At 35.0% G+C, this 14,568-nt stretch overlaps 1 protein-coding gene across 9 annotated transcripts in view; it reads left to right on the top strand.

Moving 5' to 3' along the window:
• The window catches only part of ATF7IP (activating transcription factor 7 interacting protein), a 174,086-nt gene that overhangs the window by 100,244 nt on the left and 59,274 nt on the right, over window positions 1–14,568 (top strand). For 8 of the 9 annotated variants that reach the window (XM_069101535.1, XM_069101536.1, XM_069101539.1 and 5 more), the window contains exons 3-5: window positions 2,062–2,142; window positions 2,645–2,790; window positions 7,056–7,193. In XM_069101535.1, coding sequence (XP_068957636.1) covers window positions 2,062–2,142; window positions 2,645–2,790; window positions 7,056–7,193 — 365 coding nt within the window. The remainder of the gene's footprint in view (window positions 1–2,061; window positions 2,143–2,644; window positions 2,791–7,055; window positions 7,194–14,568) is intronic. The other variant, XM_069101534.1, reaches the window with a different exon arrangement.

Below are 14,568 nucleotides of genomic sequence, written 5' to 3' on the forward strand. Positions count from 1 at the left end.
TTTCTTTTCTTTTCTTTTCTTTTCTTTTCTTTTCTTTTCTTTTCTTTCTCAGCTTCTGCTAGAAGGCAAGGGCCATCTTTTGCCTTTCTTTGTATCCCTAGCATTTAGGTCATAGAAGCCCGTAATAAGTGTTTATTGTGTTTGTATGTCTGGGTTGATTTATTAAATTGAATACCGATTATACCAGGCATTGTGCTACATCCTGGGGATATGAACACAAAAATGAAGCAGTCTATATAAGTATATACAAAAGGTACTTCAGGGTGGGGAGAGTTCAGGGGATACTTAATAAGTAAATTCCTTATACCAATACCATTCAAAAACTCCTCATACCAATACAGATTGCTACCTGACCTTCATTTTGCCTAAAGGTACTTAAAAATTAAGAGAATTTACTAGAGTCACTGAGCTCTTATTTTTGGAGTAAGTTCAGACCCTGTACTTTAGGAAAATCCCCTTCTAAACTCTTAGGTAGAAAGATAGAGCTTTTAATCTTTTGAAACTTTTGTCTGAACTCATAAGTGATAGTTTTATGTGGCAAAAATAGAGCTAAATCAGAAGTTACTTCTACTATGGTATGGTGCAGTATGTACTACTGAACAAGCAGTTTGATCCTGAATTCATTATGAATTCTGCCAGCCTGCCTACCTGTGGAATCACTGACTGCTATCTTTGTAACTGTGGGTTCAGTTTTCTTAATTTCTCTGGACTTCAGGTTCCTAATCTATAAAATAAGAAGGTTGTCCTAATGAATTCCTTTACAACTCTACTCTTTGATCCTGTGATAATTAGAAAGTAGACTATAGGTCTGTTACTAAATAGCAGTATCAGCATGTGCAAATAACTTAGCCTCTCCTGCCCTCAGTTATAAAATGAAAGGATAAATTAAATTATTGCTAAAAGTTATTGAACTCTAAACAGTTATTGCTGTGTTAGTGTTTGAATCATTTATAGCAGACCTGCCCAACTTGCTGCTTAGGCCTCTTAGGCTGCTTGCCAGCCAAAGAATTTCCTCTACATTTTTCTGCAGGCTGCCTGAAATCCTTTGGCATGCTGTAGGGCCACAGGTCATGCAGGGCCTGATCTATAATATAGTTACAGTGGTGGGGAATCTGTGACCATCAGGTCACATGTGGTCCTCTAGTGGAACCCTTTGACTGAACCCAAACCACAGAACAGATCCCCTCAATCATTTTTGGATTTGTTCTGTGAAGTTTGGATGCAGTCAAAGGTCCAGAGTGCCACATGTGACCTCAAGGCCATAGGTTCTCCACCCTTGGTGTGTAGTACATAATACTTCTTAGGACATAGATCATCTGAGTGTCAACTGAGGGAGATCTTTTCAGCCAACTTATTTTGCCTTTGACTTTTCATTGTTTTTATTATTTTCTTAGGTACTACTAATATATCACTTGCTGTTTCTCTTTGTTATTCTTTTTCCCTAAAATATTGTTGCTATGAAAACATGAGAGTTGAACCCTTTCAGTAAAAGTTGCTTTTCTAAAAAAACTTCAATTTGTAAGCAGGCTTTTTCCAACTATTTGGAAGTCTATATGTAGCTGGACTTTGTGGTACACAGCTATAATCCCAGCTACCAGGAAGGTTGAGGCTGGCCAGTCTCTTGAAGTTAGGAGATCAGAGCTATATATAGTAAGCTATGCTGATCAGGTGTCCCCGGTACGTTCAGCTTTAATAGGGTGAACCTCCTGGACTGGGCCTCCTACCAAGTTGTCACTAATCAGTGATGGGATCAGCCTGTGAGTGGCCTCTACACTTTCATCCTAAGCAAGATAGGGAGATGGAGACCCAATCCTGAAAGAAAGAAATGGAGGAAAGAAGGGAAAATTCTGTATTTCAGTTTTAAGATGAATAGAAAATTTGACAGCAACTTTCTTAGGGTAGTTGTTGTAATCATTCTTCCTGGTTCTTCTTGTTTTAGTCTTTTAAAGTTGAAGTTGACTTTTGTTATTTTCATAACTATTAATTATCATGATTTTTAAAAATAGGATTATAATGAATTACTTTGAACTTATACATGTAAAATTTACTTTTTTTTAACAGTAGAAACAGAGACAAAAGAAAAGGATTCAAAATTAGAAGAAGAAAAGGAAGCTCAAAAAGAAGAAGAAAGGCCTGAAAAAAGTATGCTATGTGCTAATAAAAATATTAACTAGTTCTCACAGATTTTTTTTTTTAAAGCAGTTGGGGTTAAGTAACTTGCCCAAGGTTACACTACCAGTTATTTTTTGTGTGGGTGTTAAGTATCTGAGGCCAGAACCGATCCCGGGTCCTCCCGACTCCAGGGCTGGCACTCTTGCTCACTGTGCCACCTAGCCTCCCCCCCCCCCCGTTCTCACAGATTTTTTAAAAAATTGAAGATATATTAATAGCAATTCATTTTCTATTATAGTTAACAGGATGATTCTCTTTCCATTTCTTAACTACTTCTTCTCTGTCTCCTTTCTATTGCCAGATTAATATTTAGAAATTTTTTCTTTATTTTTACTATGGAATAAGGAATGAGATAGTTTTTATGCTCTAAAACAGTAGAGAAGATAATTCCTTATAGGAAGCAATAAATGCAAAGCATAAAAAGCAAAGATAAAACAAATAAATGAATATTAATTTTATTTTGTGCTTCCAGATGAATTGTCACGGAGAAAACGGTCCAAATCAGAAGATATGGATAACATGCAATCTAAACGTCGTCGATATTTGGGGGAAGAGTACGAAGCAGAATTCCAAGTAAAGATTACAGCAAGAGGAGACATTAACCAGAAGCTCCAAAAGGTATGATAATAAACAATTACATACACAACAGAGATTTGAATGGAAAGCTTTGAGTTATTTAGTTAGTATTCAAGGTCTTTGTAGAAAATTTAACAATTTTCAATATATATTAATTAATATAGAAATAATAAATGTTAAGTAATCATTAAAACTTTTATGTTAAAAGTTTGTGTTTGTTTTACTACAGAAAATGAAACACTATTTAAAAATTACGTTTTACCTTAACGATTCCATATACTATTAATGTCCTAGATGATTAAATAATCTTGTTTCTAAATTTCCTTCTTTCACAGATACCTGATCATATAATATTCTATACAGTAAAAAAAAAAAAAAGCTATAACTCTCTTTTTTGTTCTCTTTCCTTTAGTTTTGAGCTACATGGGCCCTCCCTTTATTTTAGTTTTTAAAAAGTAGGTAAGGATTAAAAGATAATAATTTCACTGATTTTCATTCATTTCTTTTTCTGTACCACCCCCAAAATGATTTGAGCTCCAATGTACTTCAGGGGAGAAGGAAGGCTTACACAACAATTTGATTACAAAGTTTAGGTTGGAATCTACTAAGTATTTGTAGATTTAAGATCTGATCATTATCCCGTAAAGGCAGGTGTACTAGTTAATAGTCACTAAACATTTATTGAGCTCCTACTATGTGCTATGTACTATGCTAAATGCTGAGGCTTCAGATAAGAAAACAGAAAGACAATCCCTCCCTCAAGGAGTTTGCAGTCTTTGGGGGAAAACTAAACATAGAAGGAAGCTGTGAATGGAGGGATAGATAGACATATCCCAAAGTAGGGCAGCCAGCCGAGAAATGAGGAAATATATGAGCTGGGCTTTTTCCTTAAATGGAGTTCATGCTCCTGCGTGCCCCCCTCCCTCCCCCATCCTCCAATCAGACATGTGTTTTAGACACCTATTCTTATACATTACTTCTCTTTTTCCCCTTCTCTCTTGAATTATACCAAAATTAAAGTAACAGGTGCTGGGGATAAAAAGAAAAAAAATCTTTAAGGATCTCAGTCTAATGTGTGAGAAAACATAAAAACAACTGTGTATAATGAAAATAAATTAGAAATAATGGAGGGGAAACACTCATGTATTTTAAAATACATGAAAAACAAATTTTACTGTGTCCATATTTCAAGGAATAGATCATTCTGTGATGCTTAAGGTGTTAGGAGGATAGATGAAAGGAATAGAAAGATAAGGGGAATCTTCTAGAGCAATAATATAAAACTTAAGTAGAAATGGGTATCCTTAGCGGCCAGGTAGCACAGCGAGTAAGAGCACCAGCTCCACTGTTGGGATGACTTGTGGATCGAATCCGGGCTCAGACACTTAGCACCCACCCAGAAACACCTGGCCATGTAACCTTGAACAAGTTACTTAACCCCAATTGCTTAGAGGCAGCCAGGTGTCTCAGCGAGTAAGAGCACCGGCTCCAGTGTTGGGATGACCTGGGGTTCAAATCCGGGCTCAGATATACACACCCAGAAATAACTGGCCGTGTAACCTTGAGCAAGTTACTTAACCCCAATTGCTTTAAAAATGAAAAGGAAAAAAAAAGAAATGGGTATCCTTAAACTGTACATAGGGATTTCTACAGGGTTGTATATTGACTTTGAAAATTACATATTAATATCATAAATGTTTTATTGTGTTTTGATTTTACATTTTAATCTGGTTTGGGCAACACTCAAGACTATTGAAGGACTTCATGTTTGTTATGGCTGGGTGATTGTTTGCAATTTCCTCCCTTTCTTTCCTCTATGTTTGTTTGCTATGACTTCTCTATTCTTAATCTAGAATACAAAAAACAATACCTACTTTTATTGTAGTATTTTTTATATTTCCTGGTGTGCCTTCATGAAACTGAGGTGTAGGAACTTGAAGTTAGAGTAAGACTCTAAACCTGCAATTTAATCATCTTGGGAAATTCCCTTTAGAAATACAGATTAGCAACTCCTTTGTAATTTATCGACTTAAATAACTGCCTGTTTTGAGAAGAGAGTAACATACCCATGGTCACATAGCCTCATTGTTTCAGAAATAGACCATAAACACAGGTCTTACTTGTACTGGTCTTGTCATTTATTCACAAACTACACTGCCATTCTAGTATTATGACCTTTTTCTATCTCTTGAGGATATTGAGGTTCTCTGAGGGCTAAGTAAATTTGTGTAAGTTCTCAAGCTATATAGAGACACTTAGCATTACGTAGAATTTTAGAGGAAGTAATTTAGAACTATCAAACTAGTACAATTTCTTTATTTTATAGATCAGGAAACTTAGTTTCAGAGAAGTATAATATGACTTTCTTAGCAGAGTTGGTCCTGGAGGAGAAAAAAAAAACAAACTAGTTGTACTAACTACTAGTACTAACTAAAGTACTAACCTCTGTTCTTTCTTGGAGCAAGCTGATTTTGGCTTAGAGAAAAGGGTGTCACCTAATGTCTACAGAATATTAATAATTAAATAATGGTCTTTATTATTATTAAGGAATTTCCCAGAGCAGATTATAAAAAAATTGATGTTCCCACTAATAATATATTCCTCCAGGGGTATTTCTTTATTTTTTTTAATTTTATGTTTTCTAAAAACAACATAGCCATTTCTTTTTATGTTTATACTTCCAATGAGTTATCTCTTGTAGGAAATATAATTAAGTAAAACTAATCAAATGAGCAACTACACCTAATTTAATATCATAGGCAGTGTTTAGCACCTGTCGCGGCAAACACCCCAAGCGTCCTCAGGGTTTGCTGCCCATACAGGTTCTTGGATCTGCTTTGATAAAGGAAAGCAACTCAAAATGGGTTAACAAGCTTACTTTAATCAGTCAAACATGTATCGTTTACCTAGTTCAGGGGAAAAAGGTCAGCACCCCGAACTTCAGAATACACAGACAGAATTATCAAGTCAGAGAAACAGATCAAGTAGACAGATTTCCAAACTGTCCAACCATTACATCCATACCAAATCAACATCTGGATTTCAAAATCTGGGTTTTTCAAAGCCGGGGGGGGCGAGGGGGCGCCTCTGGACAACGGCTTCCCTGAATACAGGTCAAATCACAGAACACTTCTCAAAGTGAGCCCCCAAAACAAAGCTACACATCAGGGCTTATATCGCCTTCTCCTGGCTCAGAGAATGTAACAACCTTATTGACTCACTGGCCAATCAAGAAGTATCTACTGAAAAACAAGCCTCCCACCCCAGGCTTCAGGTGTACTTTAGCCTAGGGGCAGGGAAGATCTTCCAAATTTGCATTCCCATTACAGCACCCCATGTCTCCTATTTCTTCATAGAGGGAAGGGATGTGTTTTATCCTGTTCTCCAAAATAAACTAATTATATTTTCCCAGGGACAGTTTCTTATATAGTCAAGTCAAATAACATTTTTCTTCTACCTTGGTAGATCTGGACATATTTGACTAAGGTGAGATAACGTGCAGGAAAAAAATGAGCTGATGACTAGATAAACAAGTGAGGGCAGGAAAATTATAGAAAAAGAATATATTCATAAATGCATATTCAATGTTTGGAGTTAAATATAAGAAATGGCCATTTTGGTGAAAATTTACAGATTTTTAGTGATTACTTGAAGTTCTTTTCAAAGGGCCTGCAAGTGACAGGTAAATGGTTTCATGTGTCACAGATGTTAAATTATTTTTAAGACAAAATTAGTTAACTTTAATACTTACTAAGTCAGCACTTCAGTAGATCTAGGATCTCAGCTATAGAGGGTGAGTTGATAGAAGATGTGAAAGTACATTCCTCAAGACTTGGCAGTTTGCTCTTCCATTAAGAGACTTTACCCAGTGTGTCAGAAGCCTTCCATTAGGTCTCTTTAAATTTTTGAGTAACAATATAATACTTAATACGTTCATCTTTTAGCCTCATCTGCCCTACATAACTGTACTATACTCCTCTTTCATATTATATGGTCCTGGATAATATTCCTTATGCCACTTTTCCCCCATAAGCCATTGTTGCAAATGCAGCACAGTCTATTAACATTTTGTTCCTGCAACTTTTATGTCATAATATTTTAGTGTTCTAAGATTCATAACCCTATAGAATCAGCAGGAGAACATTTTCTGTTAACAAAAAAAAATGAGGTTTTGTTCTAGGTACAACTTAAATTTCAGTCTATGAAATTAGTTGACAAATTGTCAAACTTTCACCATTATGGATACAATGCTTAGTACTTAATATCCTGTACTTTCTGATATGATAACACTGTTTTATATCCATTAGGTTGTACAGCGGCTATTAGAAGAAAAACTGAGTGCTCTGCAGTGTGCTGTGTTTGATAAGACCTTGGCAGACCTGAAAACGCGTGTGGAAAAGATTGAATGTAATAAGAGGCATAAAACTGTTCTTACTGAATTGCAGGTATGTATGCAAACTTAATTTTCTATGCAGCATTATAAAAGGAAGAATTTTTCCCTTCTCATAATGTATAATTATATAATTTCTTACCTGAAAGGAACCTACTCTATAAATAGTTCAACTCCTTCACATTTCAAACTCTGAAGAGGATAGCTACTTGGAGACAGGGGACGCGAGGCAGTTGAATAAAGGAATATAAATTGTGAAGGTGATTTGAAGGGCACTGGAACTTGGAAGAAGGCCAGAGGTTGAATTTTGAGAGGAGGAATTTGAGAGGACTTGGGCAGAAGTTGAAGGGAAGAAAGCCTTGAGCTAAAGGAGGAAATGTTTTCAGGCTAAATAATAGAATTTTAGGAGAAGGAAGAGCAGAAGGAAGTGAAGGACCCAAAGAAAACTTGAATAAGAAGGAGAGGGACTTGAATCGAAGAAGCAAAGAAGAGAAAGTTGTTGTTTGGCTAGATAATGTTTAAGAAGTTTAGGGAGAAAAAAGAAAAGAATTTGAGCTTACCGTCAAGCTGTTAAAAGTGTTAAAGATGATGTAGAAATATTAATGGGATGGAGAAAACCAAATCTGTAATAATGCCCTCTAGCAGTTTGCCACACCACTGTGGGAGAAGTACTAAAATAAGCACTGAGAATCTCACTTTTGGTACAAGAGGAAATTGTTAGAACTTGCATTGAGGATGTGATGTTTGTATTTCTTTCATGGCCGGGCACCATTCCTATGTTCAAAGAACAGGTTTTTAGTTCCTTTAAGAAGAGTTGAAGAAAAAGCACTGTCATTGCCTCACTACCATCTGGGTCATGGATCATGGACTTCTTCGAGCCATTCTTATGAAACCTCCATACTCTTCCGAATGACGTTTTTAAATGTGTGAAATAAAGTATATAAAATTATAAAAGAAACATTATACTGAAGTAAAGTTATCAAAATATTTTTTAAAGTTCAGAGACCTCAGGTTAAAACCACCTGATCTGGGTTATGAGAGACAAGGTAATTAGTGTTTTGGTTTTTTTTTTTTTTAACCACAAGAACGGCTTCCCTGTTAATAACCAAAGGCAGATTTTATTCTTGACCTGTATTCGGAGTATGGAGTAGGCAAGAATTTATATAGTAGGGGAACAGAAAAAGATCCACTTGGAGGTAAGATTGTAATTTGGGACTCTTCATGAAAAAAGAAAGGGGCTATATTCCCTAAGGGAGCAGCAGCAGCTTTTCCTCCCCAAAGGGATCATGTAAATCCATAGGTGCTGTCAGGTGAAAGTTGACACAAGTGATAAAGGAAGAAGAGAAGAGTAGTGATTGTTTTGACTACTGGCTGAGGGTGCTGTTGGAGATGTTTGTCAACTGAGTAACTAACTACCACAATAGAGAGGACTACTGTTCTCCTGGGAATGTGTTTTCAGCTGACAGAGGTCTTTGTAATACTTGTCAAAAAGAATGATTGCTATTAACTTCTGATGACCCACATTGTTGTAAAGAATGTTCCCAAGGAAATCATAGCAAGCATTCCCAAAGATGTTAAAAGTTTAGGGCAAGAAACTGAATGAATATGATAAGGGTATATGTGTTATTTTTAGCCCTGATGCCTATTGGAGGAAAAGGAATGAAGAAAAGAGGCACATTTGGGAAGTGAACAGCTAGTTAGGAAGATGGCACCTGAGAATGGGATTTGGATTTTGTGATGATTGCTTAAAGTAATGGAGCATAACTAATGACACATTGCCTGAGATGTATGGATTTGTTTTTCTTGACTATTCTAATTTTTTTTACAAGGATTGCATTTTTTTTCACTTTTTATTTGAAGGGGAGGGGATTTGGAAGCAACTTAACAAAGGTATTGTCTACAAAAAGAAATAAAAAGAAAGTCATTGAGGTATCTAATAAAATGCTCAGGATAAAATACAAGAAAATTTGGAGGGATATAGACAAACAAGACAGCTTTAAAAGGGAAATTTATTATACGCTATTTAAAAAAGTAGTCTGTAAGTGATAGACATTTGCTATTTCCCATATATAAGTCTATTTTTTCTATTCTGCTTTGTATATAGAATTGTTATTTTTGGAGGACTTAAACTTGTTTGTTAAATTCAGAATAAACAAAATTGTAAAGTTAAGATTTTTTTTTCTTGCCTGGAGTTTTATAAATCTTTTACAAGCTTTAAACTGAAAATTAAGGAAAGCAAGGAGAAAACTGCTTGTCTGTAGTCATTAAAGTAGATACCACAGAGAATTGTGACAAGGAGAGACAAAATCCAAGAAAGGAACCAGTAACAAAAAAATCATAGCCCCAGATGGTTATATTACAAGTATACAGAAATGAGGGACTCAGGTTCCAATGAATTTTTATTAAGGTCAATAACATCATAAAGAAAGACAACTTTGAAAGACTTAAGAAATTGGATTGATGTCTCCAACCATGTCTCCAGAGGACCTAGGAGAAAGAACATTTTCCATGGTCTGACAGAGAGTTAGTAGACTTAAAGTGCAAAAAGAAGCACATTTTTTTTTCTTTTTTCTTCTCTTTTTCAATTAACAGTTTTTCTCTATCCTACTAAGAAAGGAAAAGAAAAAAAGAAAACCCTTATGACAAATAAGTATAGTCAAGCAAAACAAATTCCCGTATTGACTATATCCAAAAAGTTTCTTGTTTTGCGCATTAGTCCATTGCCTCCCCATTAGGAGCTAACATTCTTCACCATTTGTTCTCTGGAATCATGATTGCTCAGTGCATTTATAAAGTTCTTATGTCTCTCACAATTACGTTAAATTTTAAAAAGAAAAGGAAGAGGGGCAGCTAGGTGGTGGAATGAGTAAGAGTGCCGGCCCCATAGTCGAGAGGACCCAGGATTGGTTCTGGCCTCAGATACTTAACACCTACACAAAAAACTGGCCATGTAACCTTGGGCAAGTTACTTAACCCTAATTGCTTTTTTAAAAAAAAAAAAGGAATATTTGCAAACTGAAATCTTGACTTTGGTCATATACGTATTTTGTTAGAAAATTTTTGGATACATATTATTTAGAGAGAAAAAGAAAGTCACAAGAAGCCAACCTGACTTTATCAAGAATATTTTGTCATACAAACCTTATTTTCTTTTTTATCAAAATTTCTAACGTGATTCTTGGTCCGACATTGTTTAACTGTCAGGCACTACAATAGCTTTTTAATCAAAGCTGCAAATGACTAAGCTGTAGGAGAGAGATAATGCACTGAACGACAGATTTCAAGGTTCAAAAAGATCTTGACTGGCCAGAATGCTAGGGTAAATTGAGTAAGATGTAATTTAATAGGGATAAACTTAAACTCCTATGGTTTTACTTGAAAAGAAAAATCATCACAATTAAAGATATGTTCAGCTTGAATAGAAAGCAGTTTATTTGAAAAAGATCTTGGATTTTAGTGAACTGTTACCTTGAGTATAAAATTAGTTCAAGTATAAAATAAGATATGCAACTAAAAAAGCTAATGAAATCTTAGCCAAGGGTGGGGAACCGGTAGCCTTAAGGCTTGCTACCCTTGTATCTTAGTTGCTTTAAGGACAACATAGTTTCAAGCAATATGGAGGTGCTTTACTCTGCCCTATTCAGTGTTCATCTGGAGCATTTTTTTCAGTTTTGGGAAAGACATTGATCCACCAGTAGATAATATGAGGACAACCAGGATGATGAATACCCTTGAATTTTTGCCACATAAGGAATGATTAAAGGAACCCTGCAGATTATTGTCTTGGTGAAGAACATACTTGGAGTGGGGAAGAGATTCGTATTATAATTATCAGGTATTTGAAGAGTTGTTACTTGGATGAGAGGGATGAAAACTTTTATATTTGGTCCTGTAGAATTTTACTAATAGCAGTGGGGGGAAATTGTGGGGGGAAATTTAGCCTTGGAACAAGGAAAATCTTCCTAACAATCAAACTATAAAATGGAATGGGCTTCCTCAGGAGGTTGTGAGTTCCCTCTCTGGAAGCATTAAAGCAGGAGTGCTTATTAACCTTTTTAAGTGTGTTATGAACTTTTTGGCCTTTTGAAGATCCGTTGGACTCTTTCTCCAGATACAAAGTTTTTAAATGCGTAAAATAAAATGATAGGGTTACAAAAGAAGTAAAAATTGAGAGTCTTGAGGTTGTTTTTTTTTTAAATACACTGATTCCAGGTTAATAACTTCAGCCTTAAAACAGAGCTGGATAACCATTGTAGTTCTATTGGACAGTGAATGGTTTTAGGAATTTATTGTATTAGATAGCCACCATGTCTCTTCCAGTTCTCTGGTTCTGTGAACTTGGTGTGCTTGAAAGGATATGTAATTTGCTCCTAGTCACAAAACTGATTGGTAGTAAAATTAAAAATGGAACCCATGTTTCCTACTCTGTCTGTGGCTCTATATTACTGAACAATATTAAAAGTAAGACTTTGATATTGATGAAATGATTTTATTATTTCTGGTTCCTCTAACCCTTTGGTTAATTTTAGAACAAATTCTCCTTTGGATAATTTTAGAACAAATTCTCTGCTTAGCATATCATATCTTATTATAATGTTGTGATAATTTCCATAGTACAGATATTGTTTAGTATTTTTAAATCATGAAATCAGAGATTTTGGTGCTAGAAGGGAATTTGAAGATCATCTTGTCCATCCCCTCTCATATCTCTTTTCCCATATATATAATATATGGAATATAAAGTGATTTCTTCCCCCTCTTCCCCAGTCATGTAGATATCAGCTAGCAAATCCAATTTTGAAATATATGTATTTTGACTTCAGATGTAATCTCCTTTCCACTATACCATGCTCCCTGTGAATTACTAACTTTTCCAAGGTTATATAACTCGTACATTACAAAGAAATGGTTTCAGCATACATTTTCTAATCCAAAATCTAGTTCTTTTTCTACCAAGTATGCTACACACAGTCCATTGACTAAGAATTAAATCATCGCTTTGATTCAGAAAAGGACAGTTTGAAGTAAATCCTCCACTACCAAGTATGTCTTTTTGAATGAGACATAAATCTACAAGAAGCTAAATTTATAAAATAAATGTTTGGGGGCAACTTAGGTGGCTTAGTGGGTAGAGCACTCAACCTGAAGTCAAGAAAACCTGAATTCAAATCTGGCCACAGACACTCATTAGCTATGTGACCCTGGGCAAATCACTTAACTTCTTTTTTCCTTAATCCACTGAAAAAGGAAATAGCAAACTACCTCCAGTATTTTTGCCAAGAAAACTCCATGTAGAAGTCATGAGGAGTCAACAATATTTATTTTAAAGGATTTTTTTCATCTTGAAATAGAATTTGTTACAAGTTTCCTATTTAAAATAGAAGTCCTTAATGAATCTTAAAAATAATTTTAATTTCCATATACAATAAATCAAAGAGGCAGGTTGATTTCTAAAATTTATAGAAATTAGTTCTAGTTCCACTAAAAGTCATCCTCAACCCCTTACTTTGCATATCCTTTGATAATAATATTCCCATATTTGTGTTCTCAATCGTTAGGCGTCTGTAATTATGGAATTAGCTTTGCTTTTTTTTTTTTAATTTTTGCTTACGGAATTATACATAGATCTTGAGAGGGAGAGAGAGAACATTTATTAATAAATAATTAATTGAATAAATGAGAAGAATGAGGTCCACAGAAATAAATGACTTGTCTAACATCAGATACTTGGTTAGGGGAGTAATTATTGTTATAACCCAGGACTCCACTCCCAGGTCATTTCTGGAATCCTTTGAGATAAGGAGATTAGTCATAAGAAGCCATCAAAAATGAGTTAGCAGTGTTGTTCTGCTGGTATTAAAACCTTAGTTTGTTTTGGGATTGACTTCAGCTAAGACAGTTTTGCTTTAAACAGGGCATCATTATTTTAATTTGTAGTTAGAATATAATTGTTAGTGATACAATAATATCACAAAGAACAGATACATTATAGAATAAAGATGTTTTGCTTTTTTTTTTCCTACCCTAATTTATATCCAAAATTAACAGTATTTTGATAGCATGCATCTTAACTAGTAAAACCTTTGTCAGGAACAGTTCTCTGTACATTGGATTAAAATTGCTGTTTCAGATTCTCTTACTCCTAAAAAGTAAACTCGGAATTTTGTGTTTGTTACAACAATATATATTTAGCATTTGCTTGGTGCTGGTTGGTGGCTTGGGTGGGAGTAATGCAGAGGGAATACAAAGTTCAAATAAAGCCCAGTTTCTGCTCTTAAGCATGACCATCCATTAAGAGAGAAAGAACTACATAAATAACTATATTGTTTAAAATTACATGATAATTATGTTAGGCATTTAAAATAGAAAATGTTGCTTATAAGAAGTAATGATTTTTTTTTCACTTAACAAAAGTATTTTTTTCTTCCTTCTATTTCCTGCCTTCTTTCCCTGAACCATTGAAGGAAAAAGAAAGAACACTTGTAATGAATTTGCATAGTCAAAAAGTCAAACAAAACAAATATTTTTATTGATGTCCTAAAAAGTATGTCTCATTCTATACCTGGAGCACATTACTTCTCAGGAGGGTGGATAATAGATAGTGGGTAGTGATTCATCATTTGACCTTGGGTAATGTGGTTGGTCATTTTGTTGATGAAAAGTTCTAAAGTCAGTTGCATATATCTTGACAGTGTTGTTATTGTATAACTTGTTTTCCTAGTTTATTCATTTCAGTCAGTCAGTCAACTTATATTTACTCAGTAGCTGCTCTGTGCTAGACAATGTCTAAGTAAGTACTGGGGGCACAAAAAAGGAAAACTAAAGTCTCCACTCTGAAGGAGTGCTTTGTCTAATGGAGACGACCTGTAAACAATTCTGTACAAACAAGATATATGTAGCAAAAAATTAGGGTTAGTTTCACAAGGAACTAAGATTAAAGAGAACTGGAAAAGCCTTCCTGTAGAAGGTGAAATTTTAGCTAAAACCTGAAGGAAGCCAAGGAAGCAGGAGATAGAGATGAAGAAGGAGAGCATTCTAGGTTTGAGGGACAGCCAGCAGAAATGCGCAGTCTGGAGACGGTGTGTTTTATATGTGGGAGGACAACAAGGAGGTCAGTGTTACTGGATAACCTTCTGCATCAGTTCATACAAATCTACCAGGGTTTCTCTTAAATCATCCCAATAATAATCTCTTAGTAGTGTTCTGTTACATTTATGTATCTTAATTTGCTCAGCTATTACCCAAATGATAGGTCCTCTCCCCCCTCTCCAGTTTTCAGTTCTTTTGCCATCACTAAACATGCTGTAAGTATTTTTGTACATGAGTCTTTTCCCCTCTTTGTTTGATATCTTTGAGGTATCAAAGTTGAAGTATTGTTGGGTAAGAAAATATTTGCAATATAGTGACTTTGGGGGCACAGTTCTCAGTTG

The sequence above is a fragment of the Petaurus breviceps genome, unplaced genomic scaffold (assembly GCF_028583685.1).
Source record: "Petaurus breviceps papuanus isolate PSGF00001 unplaced genomic scaffold, PetGlider_PUasm1.0 470, whole genome shotgun sequence".
Classification (NCBI taxonomy): domain Eukaryota; kingdom Metazoa; phylum Chordata; class Mammalia; order Diprotodontia; family Petauridae; genus Petaurus; species Petaurus breviceps.